This window comes from Gopherus flavomarginatus, chromosome 7 (genome assembly GCF_025201925.1).
Source record: "Gopherus flavomarginatus isolate rGopFla2 chromosome 7, rGopFla2.mat.asm, whole genome shotgun sequence".
Classification (NCBI taxonomy): Eukaryota; Metazoa; Chordata; order Testudines; family Testudinidae; genus Gopherus; species Gopherus flavomarginatus.
In genome coordinates this window covers 101,629,017-101,651,547 of record NC_066623.1, presented here as the reverse complement: position 1 = coordinate 101,651,547, position 22,531 = coordinate 101,629,017, and the positions used below count along the sequence as shown (strand labels likewise).

The window sequence follows — 22,531 nt, the reverse complement described above, 5'->3', positions numbered from 1 at the left end:
ATCTAATAAACAAATTGAGTGTGAAAGAAAGTACAGTAGTTCAGTAATGTTGATGTCATTAAGTCACACATTTTTCCCCCACACAGGAAGAGTAGGATTATCTGTTAAGTTTCTCTGCTCATTCTAAGGTTTAGAACACTAGGAGTGTGGACGCACAGTAAACAACTGTTTAGTCTATATTGACTTTGAATGTTGATGGCACTGCAAAATACTTCAGTGTCATCTAAACTTGTAAACACTTCAAAACTCTGGAAAATCTTACAGTGTTGGATATCAGATAATTTTGGGGAGGGGGATGGCACTGTTCATATTTCCTAAACTCTATCCCTAGAGGAATAAGTACACGGCTGGAAACCTAAAAGGCCTACATTTTCTTTCCACCTCAGCTAGCCTTAATAAGGTCACAGGAAAAAGTGTAAGAATCAGGACTGAAACTCAGGTCTCCTGACAGTGCTTCCTAGGTATATCACAAATGCTCTATTTTTTCCCCATGATAACCACTCACTGAACCTGCTATAAGGTCCCCACTGTCTTACAGCTAAAAGCCCCAGGTAAAGGTGAGAACTGGTCAGTCACACATCTATCACTGCTGTCTTTCTTATGCAACATGTAAAACTCAGTATGTGATGTAAAGAAACTGCCTAACGTAGTACATAGTCTTCAGGAAGGTATTTTTTTGTTTTTTTTAAGTCACTATAAAAGATCTACAAAGCAATGCAAGCATTAAATCAGTTTTATTTGTTATGAAGAATGTTTAAAATAAGCAAGCTGAAACTTTTTTTTTTTAAATATAAACTCATACTCTTATTGCTGACAATTTGGAATAAAGACCAAATTCCAGATTTATGAACGCTTGATATTTCAACCGTAATGTTGAATTAGAGCTACATTTTTTATACACAAAAGGTTTATATGATGTGAAATGAAGAGCAACTTTTCACTGAATGAGAATAAGACTGACCAAATCTGCAAATTAAAATAAGAAACATTATGGCCACGCCATGACATAGTGTATGCTTTATAATATGACTGGACATGTTTGGGACATGCATACTCAAAGTACATTCACCATATTAGCACAATTGCCTAACAGTTGCTCCAATATTATTTTCAAATCATAGTTTCAAAAAGAACAAATGTAATTTTAATGCTTATTGTGCAATCATTTTTTCTAATGCCTTTGATGAGATATCATGCGATAAATAGTTAGCAAGAATCATATCTACCAGAACAGTTTAAAAACAGAAGAGTTACCTCAAATGTCTGTCCTTCCAAATCCTTGGCATCACACCAGTTTCCCCAGGGGTCTCGCACACGTCGTCTTCTTGTACGCTGTAAGAAGCAGATAAAATACTAGTCAAACATCATCAATCCATGCACATCAAAGCACTGACATTTGCTGAATTTAATCAGCCCTAAAATGACATCCAAATGGTCAGTGGCTCATCAGCATTAAGACTCCCAGAATAGTCCCACTGAATAACAGAGAACTCTTTACTTTTGTTTATATTCAACAGTTGGCAGCCTTTCTAGAAATAAATCAGGAAAGGGTTTCCTTAAGAGGTACAGTAAATACCTGAGTAAAAATCCATGGATCCATCCATCTAGTACAGACAGCATGGTTTAGGACATGTGGGCTTGGCGAATTTCTTTATTTCTTGTTTTTCTTCTTTTTTCTTCAATTTCAACAATTAATATTTATTTTTATTTTTAATTTTTAACAATTTTTATTTTCACAGTTGTGAGAAATTGGGTGGTGGGAGGGTAGAGTTGGAGTTAGGCTAGCACTGACACTAAGGCTACATGGGGCACCCTGTGTGGCTGAGGGGCTCAAGACACTGAGGCGCTAGGTGCCAGGGAGACCTGGCAAAACTAAGACCCTTAGCCAAGGCACCAAGGACAATGACGAGCCCCTGGCTGCAGGGAAGGCCATCCCGCTGCTGCACAATTCCTGCCAGGACAGCCCCTACACTCCTGACTGGTGAGTGAATGAGAGAGCAGGGCCGCGACAACAGAGCTGCAGAGGGCTCCCTGTGCTGCTGCAGTATGGGTGACACCCGTTCCCTGGAGGTGCATAGTGTGGGGAAGGCTGCGATCATGGCAGGGCAGAGCACAGACACCCAGCCAGGACTGCAAGGGGAGGTGGAAGATGAGCTGCCAGCTACCGGACAATTATCCTGTTGCCAAATGACTTTGTTCCCAGGCAGGACTTCAGCCTTCCCTGCACCTTGCACCTGCAGTGATCCAGCATCATCAGCCTTGCAGCCATGCAAGGAGCTCTCTGCAACTTCGTTGTCAAGACCCACTCACTCACTCCCATAATAGCATGGCTGCAGAAGGCTCAATCTGTGTTGCCACAGAACCAATACCACCCAATCCCTGCAGGCACAAGGTGCAGGAGGGGGAGGCTGCACTTGCATCAACTGTTACTAATGGATTTTTTTCCCATCACTTTCAGTGTGTCAGCTGAAATCAAAATTTACAGACATGGATTTAAATGGAATACTGCCGAGACTAAATATACTGGTAAAGAATTGCAAATTGTCATGCAAACAGTATGAGAATGGCTCATGCTTTCTGCATAACATTTTTATTTCATATAAGGATTTTCTTTTCTGCCACTTCCTTTGTGGGGTTGATTTAGTTTCCTTGTACCAATATATTTAAATACATAAGATATCTTTACAGCAAAATAGAAATTGGATGTGACATACACTTGTTACATAATTATCTGGCAAATCTTATTCTTTTAATGAAGCAATAAATTATTTATAACGTCCCATATATGCTTGGTTATAAATGCTGAACTCTAAATAAGTCACTCGAAAAACTTGGTAAATTTACACATTAAAATGTAGGCAGCCTCCCTACATGCTGCCAGAACACTCCAATGCTTTCTCACAGATGCAAATTATGCTGGGTTTTCTAGCTCCAGACAGATAAGACTGACCAAGTTGGAGCGGAAACCAACTGTGCAATAGAATAGTAATTAGGACAGGTATGACAAAGAGTAACACTAGTGCTAAAGCAGACACTTGAATCAAAGAACACACTGGAAAGTGATCAAAGCTGAATAGGTTAAGAAGAAATTCAGAGAGATGCCCTGTATCGAAAGTGAAAGTTGAAAAGGACCTACTGCTGACACATATAACTGTTTATTTTCATCTTACCATAGACTGCAAACGCTGAGCAAGCTGATATGCTTCTATGGTGTCTTTGCCTTCTTTGGATCGTGTTTTATCAGCCGGTTGTGGTCTGTTATACACAGCCTGTTCTATAGGAATGCAGAGAGCACACATTATTCTTCATTAATCCTGGTAAATAAAAATTCCATATTTAATACAAATCTCAACTAGGAGGTACTACTCTATGATCAGGCAATAGTATAGTCATCTGGTCCTCACTCAGTAGCATGCCAACTTTAGGAAAGGAAAACTTCGTTATCTGTGAATTTTCTTTCTAAGACCCTCCATGTCCAGCAGTCTGTACGGTGGGGCATTCTTCCTCCCCGAAGGTTAGAGGCAGAACAAAGTTTCACCTACAGCTAAGGGCCAAGATCATCACCTGTGGAGAATCCCAGAATGGTGGCTGCCAAAGCTGAAAATGACTAACGGTGGGGCCAATATGAGTCAATCAAGAGGATGGTGGCCGGTTCCTTTAAGATCTTTTTTCTCAACCTCGCCAGTAGAGGTACGTAGAGAAAGCCGGAAAGTAAGCATTATGGCCACCTTTGAGACAGAACATTGATTCCTTTCCTTGAGGCAAAGAGATCTGTGATTGGAACCCTGAACTTTTTCTACACCTCCTGAAACAGAGAAGGATTCAAGCTCCAGGTCCTTCCTGCTGAGCCATTATGTGGATAGCTTAGGGGGAGAGATGATGCTCTAAGAAAGTCAACAGATGTATCACTTCCTTGTGGATGGAGGAAGATTTCATTCCCCCTTGTTGGCTGATTTATGCAACTGTAGTGGTGTCATCAGCTGTGAGATACATGATGCTGGTGGACAGGCGTTTGAAAGCAGAGGAGGGGTAGTCTGATCATCCTGAGCTCTAGCTCATTTATATGCCTCTTCTTCAGACTGGACAAAGTCCCATTAGCCACTGTCCTATTGAGGAGTGTGTTCCCCATGTATGAATGTTTACAGTGATGGTGATCGTGTATTTCACCAGTTTTGAAACTGGACACGCTGTTGGAATCTTAAAGGTGATTCAGTCCACCACTTGAGGTAGGAAGTGATTCACTTTGGAACAGTGATTCTCTGTTCCTGATTGGGTGCAATTTCTTCCTATGATAAGAAAAATATATCTAAGCATCCTTAGATGAAATCTGGTCTGTTGTAGAGTATTTACATATGAAACTAGCATACTGAGGAGTTGTATCAAGGACTTCTAGGGATGTCTGATGACCAGATGACACTTAGAGAATTAAAGAGAGGGTCTTCTGTTGTCTCTCCTCTGAAATGGTGTCTCTGATCACTCCTAAAAGCAAAACTCACTGAGATGGCTAGAGAAGAGTCTTCTGCATGTTCACCAGAAACCTATTATCCCAGATGCAGGTTACAATCTCCTTTGGATGCTGAAGGGTGATCTGATAGCTTCCTTTCCAAGTACTTGTCCTAAGTAGGGATAAACATGTACCCCCTTCCTCTGAGAATGCAAGACCATCAGGATCTTTGTAAAGACTCGTGGGGCAGACACTAGTACAAATGGGGGAGCCCTGTACTGAAAAATTCTTCCCATCATAACAGAAGGGCAGAAATTTCCAGCGATTCTCCTTGACTATCACATGAAGGTAAGCCTCCTTGAGATTTAAAGAAGTCATTAAGTACTGGGGTGATAAGAGTTGTAATGATAGACTTTACAGTTTTCAATCAGGACTTCAGAGACCTGGTGGATTTGCTGAAGGATCTGAGATCTAACATGTCTCGTGTCCCCATTCTTCTTTAGAATCACTAAAAATACCAAAAAACCAGGAGTACTTGTGGCAACTTACAGACTAACAAATGTATTTCAGCATGAGCATTCGTGCGCTACAGCTCACTTCTTTAGGTGCATAGAATGGAACACACAGATAGGAGATATTTATACACACAGAGAACATGAAAAGGTGGAAGTAAGCATACCAACAGGAAGAGTCTAATCAATTGAGATGAGCTATCATCAGCAGGAGAAAAAAAACCAACAAAAAAAAAAACACCTTTTGAAGTGATAATTAAGATGACCCATAGAAGGTGTGAGGAGAACTGAACATAGGGAAATAGTTTCAATTAGTGTAATGACCCAACCATTCCCCGTCTCTGTTTAAGCCTGAGTTAATTGTATCTAATTTGCATATTAATTCGAGTTCAGCAGTCTCTTTTTGGAGTCTGTTTTTGAAGTTTTTTTAAATTCCACCGTGATTTTAACAATTTCCATCCCACCATCAACCTCAGCCTAGACCAATCCACACAAGCGGTCCATTTCCTAGACACTACTTGCTAATAAGCGATGGTCACATAAACACCACCCTATACCAGAAACCCACTGACCGCTATACTTACCTACATGCCTCCAGCTTCCATCCAGGACACACCACACAATCCATTGTCTAAAGCCAAACTCTAGGATACAACTGTATTGCTCCAATCCCTCAGACAGAGATAAACACCTACAAGATCTCTATCAAGCATTCTTAAAGCTACAATACCCACCTGCTGAAGTGAAAAAACAGACTGACAGAGCCAGAAGAGTACCCAGAAGCCACCTACTACAGGACAGGCCCAACAAAGAAAATAACAGAACGCCACTAGCCATCACCTACAGCCCCGAACTAAAACCTCTCCAGTGCATCATCAAAGATCTACAATCTATCCTTAAAGATGATCCCTCACTCTCACAGATGTTGGGAGACAGGCCAGTCCTTGCTTATAGACAGCCTCCCAACCTGAAGCAAATACTCACCAGCAACTGCACACCATACAACATAAACACTAATCCAGGAACTATCCTTGCAACAAAGCCCGATGCCAGCTCTGTCCACATATCTATTCAAGTGACACCATCATAGGACCTAATCACATCAGCCACGCCATCAGGGGCTCATTCACCTGCACATCTACCAACGTGATATATGCCATCATGTGCCTGCAATGCCCCTCTGCCATGTGCATTGGCCAAACCGGACAGTCTCTACGCAAAAGAATAAATGGACACAAATCTGACATCAGGAATCATAATATTCAAAAACCAGTGGGAGAACACTTCAACCTCTCTAACCACTCAGTGACAGACTTGAAGGTGGCAATTTTGCAACAAAAAAACTTCAAAAACAGACTCCAAAGAGAGACTGAACTCGAATTAATATGCAAATTAGATACAATTAACTCAGGCTTAAACAGAGACTGGGAATGGTTGGGTCAATACCTAACTGAATCTATTTCCCTATGTTCAGTTCTCCTCACACCTTATATGGGTTGTCTTAATTATCACTTCAAAAGGTTTTTTTTGTTGTTTTTTTTCTCCTGCTGATGATAGCTCATCTCAATTGATTAGACTCTTCTTGTTGGTATGTATACTTCCACCTTTTCATGTTCTCTGTATGTATAAATATCTCCTGTCTGTGTGTTCCATTCTATGCATCCGAAGAAGTGAGCTGTAGCTCACGAAAGCTCATGCTGAAATACATTTGTTAGTCTGTAAGGTGCCACAAGTACTCCTGTTCTTTTTGCGGATACAGACTAACACGGCTGCTACTCTGAAACCTAAAAATACCAAGTATACCCCACAAAATCTGTCTTGTTGATACCAGCTATACCGCCCTAATGCCAAGATGGCTTTTAGTTTTTGGTGTTTGGTTGTTTGATCTGGGAAATACTATGAACTTATCTCTGGGTAACTGCTAAGTTTGATGGCACAACCCTGTAGAACTGCCCATAGCATCCATTTGTCCAAAGTACACGTCACCCATATTTGGGTAAATTTCTGAAGCCGCTTGCCAAGTTAAGAGGTCTTCTTGGAAGTGGGGCCCCAGACACGGTCTGAGGCAAACCTTGCTTAGAAACCCACAGTTCTAGGAGTCTCCAATTAGTCAAATTAAAGATGTTTTTACTAGTCCAATCCTGAAGGCTTTGCTAAAACAAGGAGATCCCATGTTTGCCCAGGAGTGGAGGCAAAGAACTCAGGTTATCCACAAAGAGGTTGTCCTGGCCCCAGGCTGACTGTCAATCTTTGCTCTGCCATCAACCGACAGAGTGGGAGGGAACATTCCATAGTACAGATTGTAGGACAAGAGGAGGGGCTGTAAGAATTATGTATGTTCACTCACAAGACAGCTGTGGTTCCTTCAAACTATATACCAGGTTAGCTAAAGAAACAGGTTAAACTGCTAATTTTCAGTAAGTTATGCTTCTCCCATCTTATGAGAAAGTGCAGTCAATAATCAGAAACCTTACTTGAAGACACCAAGTATTTTGAAAATTTAAAAGCAAAATAAAAGCACAACTTATTTTCTTTCAGAAGGTTTATAATCTTAGAGCCATATTCTGCAACCTTTATACCTACTAATACCTATTCATATAAGTAGTCCATTAGGATTTACATGATGACAAGGGTGGGAGGTCAAACAGGTCAGGATGCCATTAGATGAGGTACCTGCCCCAAAGAGCTTACATGAAATAAGGGTGACTGGAGACCTCAGAGAAAAAGGGAGATGGGATGAAGATTACCCACATGGATAGTTCTGATTGGACTGAATGCAGAAGGTACTCAGGAATTAATTTAACTCAAAAAAATCTTTTGAAAATACAGATTTCTCTCTATCTTGATTTTTATACCTCATATAACATACACAACTTATCAAAATGGTTTCTGACCAATAACAGATACTATTAACATTGTGGTTATAATTTGAATGGATGCAGATTAAAATGTTCTTTTTACCACAGCCAAAGTTAATTGCTCCTATTAACTCCAGGTATGTGTGTATCCGTCCAATACAGTTAACATCACCACAGTTCTTAAGTCCTGGCCGTACTGAAGTCTTATTCAGGTATTTAGGTTTACATCGCTCCCTAAAATAAATCATAGGACATTTTCAAACAAAGATAAAATGGATCAGTAAAAATTAAAAAAAAGAATAGTTTAACTGTTCTGTGAAGCCATTTGGATTTCCTTGTATTTTTTCTACAGGAATTAATAGGAGATTCTATTTAACATGTGTAACACTCAGACCTAGAATGCTAGTGGTAAGCAAGCTTATATTCATCCCCAAAAAGCTGCTCATGAAGTAGGATTGTACTGTTTGAGTGCTGTTTTCTAAAGTATACTCTATGCAAAAGAACATAAGGAATAGTCAGAGTATCCATACAGATATCTAAGCTTTTTACAAAAGTGCTAATTTATGATGGCGTTTGAGGCTGTGCAGATTTAGTCAAATACATGCATAGAGAAAAAGATATCCACACACAGCATAAAATATAGGCCCTGGAAATGAATGGTGCCAGGGAACAAAAAGTTATTGAAATTAAATAACCTTGTTAAAATAAAATACTTGTTCCCATTTTGTATCACATGTTCTACTGTATTAAACAATTATTTTAAGTAACTGCATAAATAACTTATAGCTTCCTGTGTGATAATCCTGTTTTTTATCTTTCATGCACATTTACTGCTTTGAAGTCTGTCAAAATTTCCCTAGAAATATGGGCGCTTAGAACTACTCCAGAACTAGTGAATAGTTTATCAATTTATAAGGCAATTAACCTAGAGATGAGAGAATACTGTAACATTTTTTAAGTGAGTTCAGTTAAAGTCAGAAAACAAAGCTACAGGAGAACAAATTGCACAGCGAATTAGCCTGTCACAGTTCCTTAAAATGGCTCCATGGAGACGAACTGTACAATATTCAAGTCTCTTGAATACTGCTCCCTGTTGAGAAGGACCCATTTTAAAAATGGTTTTATCACTTTTTGCTCTAACATAGCCACTCTTAATAGCTGACTTTTCTATAAAGACTTTTTATAAATTCAGTCTTTTAGTCTCCTACCTGTCCCAGACTGAAGAATGGAAACATATTACAGACATCACTAGAGAACAACTTGAGTGGGAATTTTATGTAAGGTCTGAAGGACAGGACCCAGAATACAGAAGACATATACCAGACCCATGAATATATTGTAATATGCATCCCATCAACATACCATTACTGTGTGATAATAATTAAAAGTATTGCACTAACCAGTATTACTTTATCTTCTCTTCCCTGTTTGGTGTAATACACTAAATTGACAAAACTGAAGAAAGCATTCTAGAATAAATTGTAGTCATGTGTTCTGAAGATGGACACGCATTTTCATAATGCTCCATTTTAACTATTGAAATGTAAAATGTTCCTTTATATTTAAGAAAAAAGTGAAGAGGGGAGGGATATCCCACCCATAGCCAATGCTGTTACTTTTCAATCTTCTGAAAACAGCTCAAATATCAGAATTTTGGCAGCATTCTGAGCTAGGCCATTAATTCCATGTCTGTTCTAACTGCATCAAAACAGCACATCAGCTGTTGAAACGAATGAAATCACAAAATGAAATCAAGTTATCTTACCACTGATCCAAAATGTAATTTCTAATTTTCAGATAGCGCTCTGGTGTTTTGGCCTGACGTCCCTCAAAAAATTCTGGAATAGCTTGCTTTTCTTCTCCTAGAATGATATTTCTATCAATTTCCACTTCTTGATCAGGTGGCTTAAGCTCCTCTGCTTCTTCCTGATTTTCTTCATCCAATTGGCAAGAAGGATGGAAAAGCATTTCATTATTAACTAAGTCCTTGTGTTCTTCATTAAGTTCTTGATCAACTAATTGCTTGGTGTCATCAAAAGTCCCTTTTTTGTCTTGCTCACTTTTCTCTGTAAATTCATTAAATTGCAGATAAACTGATTTCACAGATTCATCACCATTCACGCTCTGTTTCTCAGAGCATGTGGCTGCAATGTTTGGAAACTCCAGTGCTTCTACCTTGCCTTGCTCGGCCTTTTGAAAATTGTCTTCTGCAAACTGGGGAATTGCAGAATTGTATTCAGCAGACCAAAAAGTAAGTTCTCTTTCTCTGGTTTCTTGAATTGGACACTTTGGAATATCAGTGAATTTAGATTTGCCGGGTTCCAGTGTGGGTGCATGAGAAAGCAACTCATCCATTTCATCTGTGATGTCTACTTCCTCATCATCAGATAACTTTTCAATTTTCACTGCGTTCAGGTTGGGGTCTGCACGGCCCCTCAGGTTTGCAGGTGCCCATGCCACCACCTTCTCTCCTTCATCCTCAACAGGAAGACTATTGCTGCTGTACTGACTTTGTTCCTCTTTTTCAGAGTCATCAGTTTTTGCCTTAAGAAAGTATAAATGGATTATAAGAAAAATTAAGCATTCCCCAATAATGAAGTTTAAATGAAAAATAACACTATTAAAATCAATGACAATCAATTTGGTTCAGTCTAGAGGGATCATTAAGTTTTATGTATTAATTCACAAAGCTTGCCTTTTTAAAATTGGGTTCAATGTTCAGCTTTCATTATGTTCTCTTTCAAAGGGCAGTCCTATATTTCATTATTTTATACTATATATATATATATATATATATATATATATATATATATATATATATATATATATATATATATATGGGATTAAGAAAGGACTGGCTGGCAAAGCTTTCAGAACTGTGGATATCTAGCATTAGAGTTAACATTCATCAGCTAATTTATATTCTCTCAGCTCATTTTACTTATAAGAAGAAACTATACATTAAGGAAATCATTTTCAGGTTTTTCTTACTGATTTTTGTTTTAAAAAGTAAACCATTGAAAAAATGCAGACTTAAGCAACTTATGCAGCATTATGGATGTGCGTGATACTTGATATTCAAAATAAGCCCAGTCTAGAGGATATTATAACGCATGTATTTATTAGCAGCTAAAGTACACACAATTGTCTTTTAAAAAAAGGTCCCAGAAGAGTTCAGCTGGCAGTCGGAAATGACATTACATTGGACAGTGGCAACTTCTGAGCAGTCAGAGGGCAATCTGTTTTCAATCTAGTAACGTATCTCAAGTATGTTGGTGTCCTATAAAACACACCATATTGTTTATTGCTTGTTAGAGGATTTAAAATTCCCAACAAGATTAGAACAATTCCAAACCAGGTCAAATTTCAGATTTAAAAATCAGCAGATAAGCAATATTTCAACAATAATGTTCCATAAATGCATGTTTGCATTCAAAATATATGAGGAACATACCTGCACCCTACTGTCTTTTTTACTAACAGAAAATGGCATTTCATATTTACCTTGTTTTTAAAGTACTGCCTGGCATAACTCTTTACTTGTAAAACAGTGCGACTTCCAACCAACTTGGCAATTTTTGTCCATCTTCGGCCAAATTTAGCCTAGTGTGACAAAATAAATTAAAATCAACCAATGTTTTCTACATCTAAGCATCACTCTTTACGCAAGGAGAAAAAGTTTTACAGAAACAATTGTTTATTAGAAATAAAAAATACTACTCAATCGTTCCAAAAAGTGCTATTACCTAGATACTGGACAGTCGGAAATTAAGTTTAAGCAATAAGTATTATCAATTCACTGCCCCTTTATGTGGAGACTCATCAATGGCCTGATCCTGAAAGCACTAAAAACCATACTGATTATTACCTTGAGGAGTCCCACTGAAGGTAATTATAGAAGTCTCATTAAATTAAAGCACTACTAAACTTAAATAAGTCTCTTGGAACTCTGGTCCTGCTCTTTCCAAACAGGTCCATAGTTGTACATATCCACTTCATGCCATTTCTTAACTACACTGTATATAAAAAGTAAAAACCCAGCAGTTCATATATGTGCACTCCACTCCAAGTACTCTGAATGAATAAAAGACCAGATTCAGACCCTGATCTCGCAAAGATTTATAAACATGCTTAATTTTATGCATTGTGAGTCCCACCAAAGTAAATGGAACTACTCACAGTATTAAGAATATACATAGGGTTTCTACAGGTTTGAGGTCTTTAATTATGCACAAAAGGCAATGCTAACGCAACCTCAAGATTAAGATTTTTTTTTAAACTTTAAAATATGGTTCTAATTGAAAGCGATTAAAAGTTGCATTGAGGGAAATCAAAATTTATTGTAGCCCCATATCACATGTGCTCATTTTAAAGTGAAAAGATTATTTTTCCTAACTGCCAGTCCTACATGCTTACCCTAGGTTCTAAAAGTCAAACTCGGTTCTTTTCTTTACACACATTACCACCTGTAATAGATAGATATGTGGCAGGCCAAATTCTACCCAGGCCAAATTCTTCCATAGTGTCTAAATGCAAATTGACACATATGTATCTGTGCTAGACTGAGGGTGTTATATTATCAGATGAGTGAATTTAATCAGGAAGGCTGCATTGGTTCACCTTAAATGTGAATGCTTACTATGAAGTTATGTCCCCAACAATGTTCCCTCTAATTTTTTCCACTCATGTGTGGAATAAATTTTGTTATTTGCACCAAAGTAATGTGCGGATGTGTGCCACCAGTAGAAACAAAATACCTAGATATAATATATTTTTATATATGCATTTTTTAAAAGTTACTAACAGAGATAAATACTCCAGCCAGAACAAGACAGGCATTTTAGAACTCACTACTAAAATTAAATTTAAGTGTAGGAGAGAAATAAAAATTATGAAATGCATAGACCAGTCAAAAAAGTAAAACAACACTTTGAAAGAATATAATTACAGAGAATATATGTGCACTGCAGGAAGTACCAAGAAGTAACAACAACAACAGTAGTGTTGGGAGGTGTGTGACGACCGCTCAAGAAATTTCTGAGACACACCCATCTGCTGTCTCTTTAAGGCACTCACTGAAAGCTCTCTGCCTCCTCAACCATGTTCCCCCCTCCTCCGCTCTGCAGAGATGGGGTACATGGGCCGGAGAGGAGAGGGAAAGAGGAGGAGGAGAGACAGTGTGAATGAGTTGGCTGCTGGGGAAGTCTCTGAGAAACTGTGCGCTGTCTCTTTAAGGCACTCACTCACCCAAAGATTCACTCAGACCTCAGAGAGTCCTGAGCCCTGTCCCCTCTACCCTGCTCTGTGGAGATGAGGTACAGGAGCTGGGGGAGGGGGATACCCTGACATCAGCACCTTCCTTCCCACTGCTGCGCAGCCAGCAGGAGGGTTCAGGGAGCAGCTGCAGGAGTAAGGGGGCTGCAAAACACTGGGGGGTGGGAGGGGTACCTGAACACATGCTGCCGGCTGGATCTGCTAATCAATTGTGCAGCACCTAAATCTCTCCTGGGCAGCCGCCCAACTGCACAGCTTACAGGGAACACAGGCCCCCAGTCATTCAAGAAGCTTCCTGCCAGAGGACTGATGTACCTTTGCAGGTCTGGGGTCTAAAGTTACCATGTAGGGAAGCACAATACTTTGCATCCTTCTAAATACTGTTTAAGCAGTATTACTTTCAATATTCTATAGCAATATGATTTTCAAAGTCAAAGTGGGCCCATTAAAAAGCAATATCCACTACAACATTCAAATATCAGAGGGTAGCCGTGTTAGTCTGGATCTGTAAAAGCAGCAAAGAGTCCTGTGGCACCTTATAGACTAACAGACGTTTTGGAGCATGAGCTTTCGTGGGTGAATACCCACTTCCTCAGATGCATGTAATGGAAATATCCAGGGGCAGTTGTATATATGTATGCTAGCAAGCAAGCTAGAGATAACGAGGTCAGTTCAATCAGGGAGGATGAGGCCCTGTTCTAGCAGTTGAGGTGTGAAAACCAAGAGAGGAGAAACTGGTTCTGTAATTGGCAAGCCATTCACAGTCTTTGTTCAATCCTGAGCTGATGGTGTCAAATTTGCAGATGAACTGAAGCTCAGCAGTTTCTCTTTGAAGTCTGGTCCTGAAGTTTTTTTGCTGCAGGATGGCCACCTTAAGGTCTGCTATAGTGTGGCCAGGGAGGTTGAAGTGCTCTCCTACAGGTTTTTGTATATTGCCATTCCTAATGTCTGATTTGTGTCCATTTATCCTTTTCCGTAGAGACTGTCCAGTTTGGCCGATGTACATAGCAGAGGGGCATTGTTGGCATATGATGGCGTATATTATATTGGTGGATGTGCAGGTGAATGAACCAGTGATGGTGTGGCTGATCTGGTTAGGTCCTGTGATGGTGTCGCTGGTGTAGATATGTGGGCAGAGTTGGCATCGAGGTTTGTTGCATGGATTGGTTCCTGAGCTAGAGTTATTATGGTGTGGTGTGCAGTTACCGGTGAGAATATGTTTCAGGTTGGCAGGTTGTCTGTGGGCAAGGATCGGCCTGCCACCCAAGGCCTGTGAAAGTGTGGGATCATTGTCCAGGATGGGTTGTAGATCCTTGATGATGCGTTGGAGGGGTTTTAGCTGGGGGCTGTATGTGATGGCCAGTGGAGTCCTAACCATACAATACCCGCACGAGGAAATAAGGAAACAGATCAACAGAGCCAGACGTGTACCCAGAAGCCTCCTACTGCAAGACAAACCCAAGAGAGAAACCAACAGGACTCCACTGGCCATCACATACAGCCCCCAGCTAAAACCCCTCCAACGCATCATCAAGAATCTACAACCCATCCTGGACAATGATCCCACACTTTCACAGGCCTTGGGTGGCAGGCCGATCCTTGCCCACAGACAACCTGCCAACCTGAAACATATTCTCACCGGTAACTGCACACCACACCATAATAACTCTAGCTCAGGAACCAATCCATGCAACAAACCTCGATGCCAACTCTGCCCACATATCTACACCAGCGACACCATCACAGGACCTAACCAGATCAGCCACACCATCACTGGTTCATTCACCTGCACATCCACCAATATAATATACGCCATCATATGCCAACAATGCCCCTCTGCTATGTACATCGGCCAAACTGGACAGTCTCTACGGAAAAGGATAAATGGACACAAATCAGACATTAGGAATGGCAATATACAAAAACCTGTAGGAGAGCACTTCAACCTCCCTGGCCACACTATAGCAGACCTTAAGGTGGCCATCCTGCAGCAAAAAAACTTCAGGACCAGACTTCAAAGAGAAACTGCTGAGCTTCAGTTCATCTGCAAATTTGACACCATCAGCTCAGGATTGAACAAAGACTGTGAATGGCTTGCCAATTACAGAACCAGTTTCTCCTCTCTTGGTTTTCACACCTCAACTGCTAGAACAGGGCCTCATCCTCCCTGATTGAACTGACCTCGTTATCTCTAGCTTGCTTGCTAGCACACATATATACAACTGCCCCTGGATATTTCCATTACATGCATCTGAGGAAGTGGGTATTCACCCACGAAAGCTCATGCTCCAAAACGTCTGTTAGTCTATAAGGTGCCACAGGACTCTTTGCTGCTTTTACAACATTCAAAGGCACTACTTGCAAAGGGCTATTTGCTTGACAAAATACCACCTTCTGTACCCGGCTATTTCAGTTGAAGAGATGTCGAAAATAAAATTACAAGAGTTAGAATTCTTTTTTAATGGCAAAAATGTATTTTTTCATTGTCTTCATAATAAAAAAAAATTAAATATTTTTGCTCAAACTTTCAAGACAATATTAATCTTTTGAAGAAACCAGGGCTGAAAAACTTTCACCTGCCAGGTTGACATTTGCTAAAGTAATGACAACTCAAACATGGAATTAGAATAGAAATGCTACAGCAGCCTTTATTTTAGCTGCTGTTAGTGCACCTTCTATAATATTACAGATATACAAGCTTTCAAAAGAAAAGCATGCTTACAAAAATCATTAGACGTAATCATTGCAATGATACTACAAGAACACAACTTGCAATTATCCATCAAAGTAGTAATTTAAGACTAATTCTGCTGTGTTTTACAGGTCAGATTAGATATATCATCCAAAGAACAGCAAAGCCTTCTGTTTTCAACCAAAGAACTAGCAAAGCCTTGCTAAAATAAATGAATCTGGGAAGGTCCAGGGATTCACCCACCTGGATCTCCTTGCATTGTCAGCGGTCTGTGTCTGTTTATTGTCATTTTTTCGCAGAGCAATAGGTAGGAGAAAAATATTTTTAGAAAATCTGACTGGAAGTCACAAAAGTTAGCAGGATGATTCAGGGATTGGTATATTTATTACATATGTTACAGTAATGTCTAGAGGTAACAGCCAGGCTGGGGTCCCACTGTGCTGTGCTCTTCCCCAACATACAAAAAAAGCTCCAAAGCGCATACATTCATGTCTGAGGAAAAATGTTTTTTCAGTTTACTAGATTTCCAGGCACCCCTTCATGTTTGACACTTCCTTTGTAAACTACAGCACTGCTATTGTAACACTGCAGTAGACAAATCAGTAGACCGTGGGACAGGCTAAGGCCCAAATCCTGCAACTGGATCTTATTTTGCAATGAGCACTCTATTTTTTTTTTATGAAAAAGGGTTAATATTGCATTTATTTTTTAAAATGAGTTAGTTTATTTTGTTTTGTTTTGTTTTTTTTACAGAAAATTGAACACTGAAAAATACAATATTTACCAGTCCTTGTTCAAATAGCTCTTTTTCTTCTATTGTCCACTTTACTGAGCAGCTTGCTGATTTCGTAGGTGAGCGAACCCTAAAATAAAAAGAACATGCAAGTTACTTTTAAATGAATGCACATCTCCAAAAGATTACAACAATTTCTGAAATGTAGATTATTATACTTCTTTAATGGAAATGTAGAGGATTTGTTTTAAACTTTTATACTTTTGATGAGAGAACTAATTCTGGAAGGTTTTTGTATAACAGAAGTTAATTCACGGCAACACAACACCCATCCACAACTTATTTTGCAGAGAGCTGTTTTAGGGGGAGGAGGGGGAGGACGGGCGACAGGCAACAAGGAAACTGCAAGCAGTAGGAAGCCAATTGTAATTGTTCTTTTTTGTGATGTGGACATGTCCTTCAGAAATCAAGTTAATTTAATACAGGCCATTTAACAGTCAAAAAGCAACTGTCTGTCAACTTGACAATGTCCCTTTAATTATCTTACACAATCAAAGAAACAAGACTAAAGGTTAAAGGGAAGGTACAACTGATATTTTATGCTAGTGTTCTGTAACTTAACATAAATGAAAAAAGGCACTTAAAAATACAGCTCAATTGTTCAAAAAGTACATACATGACTTTTCCTGTTCTCTTATGTGGACTGTAAAAACAAAACAAAAAAATGGTGACTGCTGATCATCTTAGCAAATATGTACCTTTTAAAGAAAGTCTCATTCCTGACCCAAATTTCTACTGTTCTAGCATTTCTTTCCCCCCAACAGCAATTTTACCTTTTCACAGATTTTTTGTCACCTTCCTTTTGATCAAGCCATATTTTTTCTGGAAGTGATTTATTAGATAAGTAATACCTGCAATCTTTACTAAGGAATTTTTGGATACACAGAACAGAACTATATACATGCAAAAATTCTGATAAAATTGCCACTGGTTTAAAATACTATTGAGTTAAACAAAGGAGGAAGTGACTGTTTGACTTTGTAAACCACATACTCACATTATTTCTAATAAACCAGCCACTCTGCTTCCTCCACAGCCTGTTATCCCTTATGACTTCGAAACAGTAGTAGGACATTTTCTTCTCATCAAACACCCACAGCCTTTTTGCAATTCAAGACTGAATAATTTATTCCCTTGGTAAAAACATTCTGTACTGACACTTTGTTGTTCCTCTGTAAAGTACTTTATTTCAAAGGAAAAAGGACAGGAAAACAGAGGTAACTCTCATTTGTAATATGGTCACCTAACCTGCTAACGGGGATTAAGTATCTCAGCAACATTAGAAACTCTCATATTGTCAAGAAGCATGAAGTGTTTCTCAGAAGTGGCATTAAAAGAGCTCTTGCAATGAATGGATATTTTTTTACTACCAAAGATATGAGTGAATGTTAAGTGAAAAAAATCAGGACACTCATCAAGTTTGGAGCACCTGAACTTTATGGATGTGTATATGAAAATTCCCTTGAAATAAAATACTTTACAGTTATATAAACTCTGTCATCTGAGAAATGAAATGTGCTTTATATGCATTAATAATCCTCACAACACCCATATGTGGTATTACTACTAAACCCATTTTAAAGATGGGAAAAAGGCACAAAAAGTTAAGGATACATCTATGCTGCAAAGAAAAACCCATGGCACCAACTGCCAGAACCCAGATCAATTTACTCAGGCTTGTGGAGCTAGGGCTCAGGGGCTAAAAATAGCAGTGTAGAAGGTTCCCACCTGGGCTGGAGCCCAGGTTCTGAAACCCATAAGGAGAGAGGGTCTCAGAGCCTGGGCTCCAGCCCGAGTAGGCCCATCTACACTGCTATTTTTATCTCTGCAACCTGAGTTCCATAAGCTCGAGTCAATTGACCCTGGCTCTGAAACTCAGTGTTGCGGGTGTTTTCTTGCAGTGTACACATACCCTGTGAGACTTGCAAAGCCTGAGAAAGCTGATGGTTGCAGAGTGGCTGAGCAGGGTACTGAATTCAGGCATATTATCTCATACTTCCATGCTCTAACTACTGGAGCACAGTGCTTCAAGTTCAGTAAACACTAATCTCTTCAAAAAGAATCCACTATATATCTGCTTCCTACTAGAACAGAGAATTTTATATTGCCCTAGGAAAGGAACAGACATATAAGCAATTTGATAAAAGGATACTCTTCTTCCAACAACATTTTCTCAATGACGGCTCTGTTCTCTTCACTAATGGTGCTATCCAGTGTCCATGGCTGGAAATGACAGATACATTTTTCAATTATTTTATTTGACACCCAAATATCTAATACTTCCTTTAAAGCAAAACCAATCACAGGTTGAATTTTTTTTTTAAGAAAAGATAAAAACATTAATTTATGTTCTCAAATGGCTGGGGAAGAAATACAACGTTTTGAAAATCTCTGTGAAAGATGTACCATTCATTTAAAACAGACGAACAAACCAAAAAGTCTTTATTGCCTATAAATTACTTACAAGGCTGTTATCTGTTCTCCAAGATGAATCAAGGTAGTGATCTTGCAATAAGCCAGAAGCTATATTTTCATAGTCTCTGTAATAAAATTTTCAATCATTTTAAAGAAGGAAAAAAAAAGATCTGAAAGTTCACATCATCAATAATGCAAACACTTTAAAAGAAAACAGGTAACCGTGTCAGAATTGACATAAAAATTTGGACTTTTATAGTTTTACTTGAATTCATTAACATAAGAATGACACAGAGATTCTAAAATTTAAAAAGGTAACTTATATTTTGTAGAAATATTATGTAGGGCTAGCTTTTCACAGATTTCCATTGAGCAAAGTGTAAATGACCCCCGTACAGAAAGGGACCTAACCTTTTCTTTAATATTTTTCAAACTGTTAGGGCTCTTACTAACAGCAGTATCTCTCCCTTCATGCTGTAGAATCATGCCTAAAGTATCAGCAAAATCAATTTCTGTTTGAAAAGTTAAAAATTTTCTTCCAAAAAAGACTGAAAAGAAAGTGTGAGCATAGCTGTGAAGTATAAATACATAACACAGGCACCAAAAGCTGGTAGTTGTTAGAAGACAGAAGTTTTGTTTTCAGCTGTCACTGCCTTCTTGCTTGATCCTCATTTAACCTCTGTCCCTCAATTTCCCCAGGTGTAAAATAGAAATAACAACCCCCTTGGTAAAGGTCCAAGATCCCTGGAGGAAAGGTGCTATTTTAGAAAAATGTAATTCTTAAGGATAATCAAGTATCAGTCTTTAATAAAACTGCTAACCTTCACATGTACTAGTATTTAGGACACAGCTGTACAATGTGATACCTCATGGCGTTAATACTTTAAGAAATCCAGAAAGAAGTCCTATGATTATAGAAGCTCTCATTTTAGTATACTGCATATACTGTATATGCTAAGTAAGTTAGTGGAAGCTGAAGGAACATTTTGGACTACTAAGCTTTTTTGTTTATTTAGCTGCATTAAGTAAGAAATATTACGATAATTGAGAGGAAAATGGACAATTCCTACTTTTGGAAAATATTATGTATTCTTAAAATCTTTTATATTTCTCTTCAGAAAGGGACAAGTATTCTGAAAGTATTCTGAGTTTAAGATGCTGCTGCTGTATGAAGAATAAACACATCAACATTTTATTCACTTAGAAGCCATTACTTGAGGTTGATGATGAGGGTAAAGTATTGTTACCTTCCTCTAAGCATAAAAAATTGCACTGAGGTTACAAAAGGGGAAAGAGACTGAAGACTGTGGGGTCCAACTGCACAAGCAAATCCTTGCAATAAAGGGAAAGAAAAATGCTAAAGTGCCTTGACTTCTTTTGTGATCATAAAAAGTAACAACGAGTAAAGAGTTTTTTAAACTTCACAGAATCATTGAAAGAGATGGAGAAAAACTATTAGCTCATTTACCCCAACATCCTGTCACTGCAGGATTGTTATATCGGTCATTGCTTTGTCCAGTCTAATCTGGTCATTCTCAGAACAGGTCTACACATAAAAAGCAGCAGCAATGTAGCTGCACGGATGTAGCATATTGTTGAGAATGCTATTATGCTTCTCCTGTCGGTGTAATCCACCTCCTCGAGAGGCGGTAGCTATGCTGACAGGAGTTCTCCTGTCAGCATAATGCTGTCTGCACCAGGGGTTAGGTCAGTACAAATGCGTCACTTAGAGGTGTGGATTTTTCACACCCTAAACGATGTAGTTATACTGATATAAGTTTGCCATCTAGACCCGGCCTAAGTGAGACAATTACTATCACCCCGGGGAAATTACCATACAAACTGATATTTTACTGTTGGAAAACATTTCCTGATAATCAACATAAGATTTCCTTAGTTCAACTTCATCCAATTACTAGGAAACTCACCCTTCCCTGAAAACGGTTATTAGCCATGTGCCCCCGAGGCGGTGCTGAAAACAGTTTAACTGATAAACAAGACTAAACTCTTTTCTCCCACCAGTTCCAGGTACCCCACTGCAGACAATACATCAGTTTCTTAGAGCAGAGAAAGCTCTAATTATAGGTTCTCTTGGTACATACTAAAAAAAAAAAAAAGTAATCTTCCTACATAAAATACATTTGACCCAGAACACCCTTTTCAGAAATACACAAAAAATATGATTTTAGGCATCAGAAAATTTGAGAACCATGAAGATGGGCAATGCATGCAATAAACACCCCAGGTTACACACATCCCACATGGGCTCCTTCTGCAAAAGTTTTATTTTATAAAGCACCTGTCACACACACTATGGCTTGCTCTACACTGAAAAGTTATATTAGCATACGTATGTTAGTCAGAGGTGTGAAAAAACACACTCCTGACTGAGGTATTTATGCCAACAAAACCCGAGTGGAGATGTAGCCATGTTAACAGAGGAGGGTTTCTATTGACATAGCTAACTTTGGTCAGGGAGGTGGTGTTCTATGCAGACAGAAAAACTTGTGACGGCAGAGGTTGTCTTTATACTACAGGACTATGCCTCAATAGCTATGCAGATGTAGTCTCCTTAGTGTAGACATACTTTTCATCCCAAAGTTGCTGTGGAGAGTTCAGTATAGATGCAGAAGCAGATTATTAATATGAGCAAGAGAAAAATTAAGAAGTCTAAAACAGGAAAGGTGACACAAGTGAAGCAGAGCTACAAATGGACAGGTCATATTCAGTTTTGCCAACTCTCACATCTTGCCATATTTTTCATAAAGCTCCAGCTTCTGGATTCAAGTCCTTATTTCAGAATCTGTTTCCATCTGAAACCAGAAGGGAAGTTTCTAACACTTTTGGTTGCACCCAAAGCTCAAAAACATGAGCCGAGTGACCCCAGGAAGTCTCAGAAACCAGACGGTAAACAAAACTGGCCCAGAATGTATTGTTCTTTTTGCAAAATCGTGACTTTCACACCAATCTCGTGGTGTTTGAGGCCTGACTCTGGCCTTTCACACGCCTGAGGCAGGCAGTGGCGTTTCTTCTGCCCCAAAGCGCTCTCCGCCGGGGTCACTAATACGCCGAAGCGCAGGGCCGGGGTGTGTGTGTGTGGCGGGGGGGGGGGGAACGCTCTGGCCCCTCCCGTCCCACGGGCTGTGCCATGGAAGATGCCCCGGCCCTGCGGTCCCGGGGCAAAGGCCTGTTCCCACCCCGACATCCCTCCAGCCAGGCCGCCTCCGAGCGAGGGGCGCCCGGGGCCTGCAGCCGCGCCAGGCTCCCCGCTGCGAGGGGGCTGAAGAGGAGCGAGCCCAGAGCTCCCCACAGGCCCGGGGAGCCGGGGGAGCGGCGCCTCAGGGGGAGGAGAGCTGAGCTCTCCCAGGGGCGGAGTCTCCCCCGCTCGCTCACCCCCGCAGCGCCCCGCCGGCCACGGCTGCTGCCGCATCCCCTTCGACGTCCACATCCGCCTCCTCCGCAGCCGCCATGATTCCGCCGCGGCCGCCGTCCGATCGCGCGAGAGGGGCGGGGCCTCAGGACCACACCCCCTCCCGCAGATCC

The 22,531-nt window shown here is 39.8% G+C and overlaps 1 protein-coding gene across 5 annotated transcripts in view; it reads right to left on the bottom strand.

Annotated features, from left to right (window-relative positions):
* Positions 1–22,475, bottom strand: part of MYSM1 (Myb like, SWIRM and MPN domains 1) — a 39,605-nt gene extending 17,130 nt beyond the window's left edge. For 4 of the 5 annotated variants that reach the window (XM_050961990.1, XM_050961987.1, XM_050961988.1 and 1 more), the window contains exons 1-11: positions 22,382–22,475; positions 19,038–19,113; positions 18,726–18,796; positions 17,347–17,424; positions 17,190–17,216; positions 16,565–16,643; positions 11,319–11,417; positions 9,580–10,358; positions 7,918–8,048; positions 3,171–3,274; positions 1,255–1,332 (exon numbers count right to left, since the gene is read on the bottom strand). In XM_050961990.1, the coding sequence (XP_050817947.1) occupies positions 1,255–1,332; positions 3,171–3,274; positions 7,918–8,048; positions 9,580–10,358; positions 11,319–11,417; positions 16,565–16,643; positions 17,190–17,216; positions 17,347–17,424; positions 18,726–18,796; positions 19,038–19,113; positions 22,382–22,458 (1,599 nt within the window). In that variant the 5' untranslated portion in view covers positions 22,459–22,475. The remainder of the gene's footprint in view (positions 1–1,254; positions 1,333–3,170; positions 3,275–7,917; positions 8,049–9,579; positions 10,359–11,318; positions 11,418–16,564; positions 16,644–17,189; positions 17,217–17,346; positions 17,425–18,725; positions 18,797–19,037; positions 19,114–22,381) is intronic. The other variant, XM_050961989.1, reaches the window with a different exon arrangement.
* Between the last annotated feature and the right edge of the window lie 56 nt (positions 22,476–22,531).